This window comes from Callorhinchus milii, unplaced genomic scaffold, assembly GCF_018977255.1.
Source record: "Callorhinchus milii isolate IMCB2004 unplaced genomic scaffold, IMCB_Cmil_1.0 Scaffold5, whole genome shotgun sequence".
Taxonomy (NCBI): Eukaryota; Metazoa; Chordata; class Chondrichthyes; order Chimaeriformes; family Callorhinchidae; genus Callorhinchus; species Callorhinchus milii.
This window is the reverse complement of record NW_024704746.1, coordinates 29071038-29075711: the sequence shown is the minus strand read 5'-3', so window position 1 is coordinate 29075711 and position 4674 is coordinate 29071038. Positions and strand designations below refer to the sequence as shown.

General features: G+C 40.3%; 1 protein-coding gene across 1 annotated transcript; it reads left to right on the top strand.

Annotated features, from left to right (window-relative positions):
• Positions 1-1081: 1081 nt before the first annotated feature.
• On the top strand, positions 1082-1948 carry ntf3 (neurotrophin 3). Its single transcript, XM_007904160.2, has one exon. It carries the CDS (start codon positions 1115-1117, stop codon positions 1889-1891), a length of 777 nt encoding a protein of 258 aa, XP_007902351.1. The 5' UTR covers positions 1082-1114; the 3' UTR covers positions 1892-1948.
• Positions 1949-4674: the final 2726 nt, after the last annotated feature.

Here is a 4674-nt window from a genome sequence, read left to right as displayed (position 1 = left end):
AGTCACTATCAATCCCATCTTGGAGTATTTTGATATCACCATCTAATCGCCTCGCTTAATTTTTTTCCACTGTAAATCTAAAGGTTTGTGAATTTGATACTTTTCTTAAAATAAATCTGTGCAGGCACGTGATTTGTGTTGCCTTACTATTCAGAAAATAACCAGTGCAAGAAAATAAAACATTGTCTTCTGGAATTTTATGTAAACTCCCTGTATCCTTGGCACTGTGTCCCCCATGGAATGTATTTAATCATGTGTTTGTACTGCTGCAAGCAACCCACTTCCCTCCCAGCCGTCTAATGATGTGGAGTGAGAGGCCTGTTTTAAACATCCTGCTCCCTATCCCACTGAAGGAGGGCTGTGAAACAAAGCACTTGATTTCAGTGGTCTGTGCATGTGCAACATTCACTCTTTTATTATCATTATTAAAAAGCAGATCACACAATCATTACAAACAGCCTGTTGTAAGTTCTTCTGTGTGCAAATATCAATCAATCAATCAAACAATGTCCCATTTCGCCCAGAAAATCTATAGTCAATTCACTTTACAATATATTCTGTGAAGCGCTTTGAGACGTCTCGAAGACATGATGAGGCGATATATCAAATGCAAGGATTATTATAAGTTCACTCCAACTGTTCTTGTTTTCAGAAGTATCTGTAGTTCCCTAGCCGGCATAATTTTTGGAGAAGAAGCCTTTATGATAGTGCTGCAAAATCCCAGAAATTAATTGAAATCAGATTACTACTCGACCGCTCACCTCCCGCCCACCCCTGGGCTCGGTATCGTGTTTCGCCACTGTCAAGTGCTCTGAGACGCTACCCAGTGTGAGGCGAGCTACACAGATCCAAGTTGTTGTTGTTATTGTTTATAGGGCATTGCTGTGTGCAAACTGGCTGCTGTATTCGCCTACTAACGCACAGTCACTACACTCCGCAATAAAAACTTGTGAAGCGTTTTGAGTTGTCTTGACAATGTAATCAGGCGCTCCATCAAACGCAAGAATGATCAATATGAAGTGTGTACTGTGTTGCTGTTGTTGTGCAAATGTGTCTTAAAAGGACTGTGGACTGATTGTGTACTTTTCCTCAGCTTTTACAGGTGAACGAAGTAATGTCTATCTTGTTTTACGGCATGCTTCTCACTTACCTCGGTGGCATTCAAGCTACTCCACCCACGGACAGAAAAAGTTTGTCGGAAAACTCGGTGAATTCTCTCATCATTAAAATAATCCAGGCCGACATTCTGAAAGCCAAGCTCTCCAAACAAACCGAAGGGGTCAAGGAAAAATACCAGGACACCAGATACAAAAGCGACGCTTTGAAGAACACAGAGTCGATGGGAAATACAATGTCCGATTTCCAGCCGATCATCTCAGTTAACGCCGAATTGTTGAGGCAGAAAAAGCGCTATCATTCGCCTCGAGTGTTGCTGAGTGAACGGCCGCCTTTAGAACCACCCCCTTTGTACTTAATCGACGATTTCATCGGGGATTCCAGAATGGGGAATAGAACAGCGAGGAGGAAAAGGTATGCGGATCACAAGGGACACCGCGGGGAATATTCTGTGTGCGACAGTGAAAGCCGATGGGTCACGGACAAAACCGCAGCCACTGATATCAGAGGGCGGCAGGTAACTGTGCTGGGAGAAATCAAAACTGGCACCACCGCCATCAAACAATATTTCTATGAAACTCGATGCAGGGAGGCCAAGCCGGTTAAGAATGGCTGCAGAGGCATCGATGATAAACATTGGAATTCCCAGTGTAAAACCAGCCAGACCTATGTCAGGGCATTGTCGACAGAAAATAAGAAATATCTGGGATGGAGATGGATAAGGATAGACACCTCGTGTTTGTGTGCGTTATCCAGGAAACTAGGGCGGTCGTGATTTTTTTTTTTGGTCTTCTCTCTGTGTGGATATAAATTATTACCTTAAATTATATGATTTTGCATGTAGCATATGAATGTTTATATTATAGTATAGTTCCACATTTTTATTTATTAAAAAGGTCAATCAATAAATCCGAGTTAAAGCTTATTACAACTCGCCAGAACAGATATCTTAAGTAAGAAGTTGTGCCTTGCTTTCAGCGTTATTCAAGCGATCGGGACTCTGTTGTGAATATTCGTAATTGGTGTAAAAAAAATACTTTTTTTCTGTGCTGTACTGTATACTGTTTTCCTGACCACTTAAGCCAGTATTGTTGTCAGTAAATGAAATTGTCCATAATTTGAAAGATCAATGACATTAGCTAGCCTGAGGGTGAATTGTGGCGCCTATAATAAAAATGCACATTTTCCATTAAAATGACACGATTGGAGAACATAGGAACAGACGTAGGCAATTCAGCCCTTGAGCCTGTTCCTCCAATCTATTAGAAGCATTGAGCTGCGGGTGAGAGCCATTCGGAGATCAGATAAAAGTGTTCCAGAGAGAATTAATGCAAATTTTTAGAAAACTGCACCAATGGAATGTGATTCTACCCTCCCCTATTAGCGTTGCTGTCTGTATGCCCCACCTTAAAAATAATTTCTATTATGTGGCTTGTTTTCACAAATTGCCCCACACCCTGAACATAATGTACATTTACATTACAAGATTAATGTTCTTTTAATCCTGAACCCCACAGTCGGTTGCTGTTCGAAACAGATCGCCTTTTAATTGGGTTCACGCAGCAAGAGAACTGATTGATTGATAATAATAACAATAAAAATCCTTGCATTTGATGTAGCGCCTTATCACGTCGTTGAGACGTCTCAAAGCGTTTCCAGAATATACTGTAAAGTGAAATGACTATCAGCTTTGTGACTGCGACTTTCTATGTGGGGACACATTGCAAATTCGCTCGAAAATATTCGATTCAAGTGTCGATACATTTGGTGTTATTCAGGCAAAATCTTGCAGAGGGAAACGGTGGTCTATTCCTGCTCCTATGTCCTGTACTCAGATGTCAGTGTGTCAGCAAAGCAAACGATTTGTAAATTTGAAACGCCTCGAAGGCAAGACAAGGCTCTCTATCAAATGCAAGGACTATCATTAATATTATTATAAATTGGAGCGATCTCTTTGTGAGAATCATGAGCGGAAAAGTACTGGTTACCACAATGTACATTGACAAGGAAAGGGTTGAAAATTTCTTTTTATTCTTATCAGCACAGAATTCACAGGCTCAATTATAGCCGGCAACTTGACTTTCTGCTGTATCTACAGTAAAACATGTCACTCGTCCCTTACAAATCCAGCCTCCTCTTAAACAAATCACAAGCATTGATCTGGATGAAGAAGGTCCTTTGGCCCATCCGATCTCATCTCTCCATAACACCCACCCTACCCTTCTCCTCCCCACCCCCATTGCATCAAGCTGCTTTTAATTGTGTCTAATGTCCTGGCATCAACTAACCACCTTTCCTGGCAACTTGTTCCAGTTGTTGATTATCCTCAAAGAAAAACTTCCATTAGTGTATAGCTCATATGTTATTGATATCACAAATCTATTTTTTAAATTTTCCATCCACAGAAAAAGTAATGATGCAGCATAATTTTCCTCTTAAGTCTTTGCTCCAGCTTAATGTACAGCTGGAAGTGAATTGGTGTGGCTGGGTGAAGTAATAGGAGCACTTTGATCAAAGGACAACTAAATCAGAATCAAACTACGGCTCAGGTTCCTCTTTTCCTGACTTTACATATAAAGGAGTTCAAATTGACTACACCTCAATGCTTGTCTGAACAGTTCCTGCTCTGCCAATATAACAGTGAGAATGTGGACAGTACGAATAGTCATTGCGGGAAACAAAAATGTGAGAGGCTGAAAATGCATAGCAGATCAGATCAATCGGCATCTCAAAGAGAAAGATGTTATTATTTCAGAAATACTTAGTACTTTGTGGACTTTGTATTTAAAAATGCCATGTCAGAACCCCTCATCTTGTTTTTTTTTCTGATTGACCACTCCCTATATAATGGATTCCCAGATGGGGACGAAACCTTAGGCAAGTTTCCTTACTTCACACGCCTGTTTATCAAGCAGTAAGTAGGAACTCGGTTGTTAGTCGATCGGTGGATTGCTTTCCAGGGGTAATATTCCCTTAAAAAAATGGTCACTCAATCCACGACTGTTAGTGGGACGGTGCTGTGCGCAATTGGCTGCTGCTTTACATATCAACAACGTGATAAGGCGCTTTATCAAAGGCAAGGTTTATTATAATGGGATTGAAAACCTCTGGTACCAAAACTATTGTTCAACGCTCTGAGCTGTCAGAGACGTTTCTTCTCATTCAGATGCCGGTTGACCTACTGCACGTTTACAGCATTTCTGTTTTCATTTCAGATCTCCAGTATAGGGTGTTTCTTTTTATTTCTCTAGATAGTCATGTTGGTGCATTTAAGAGTTGCGTCCTCTGCAGGTGGAGTTTGTATTAATTCTTCTCAGACAGTATTGATTTCTTTGACTCCTGCTATACTGGATTCATTTGCAACACAGTACCTACCACAAGGTGTCTGGGTTCTTATCCCTAATCAAAATAAGGATTAAACTGAATCAGATTGGATAAAGTGAAGTATAATGTTGTGTATAATATTAAAGTCAATATTGAAGTCAATAGCCAATGTTATAATCTGTGCAGATAGGGATTATATACATTAAGCATAATAATAATCATAATAATCCTTAT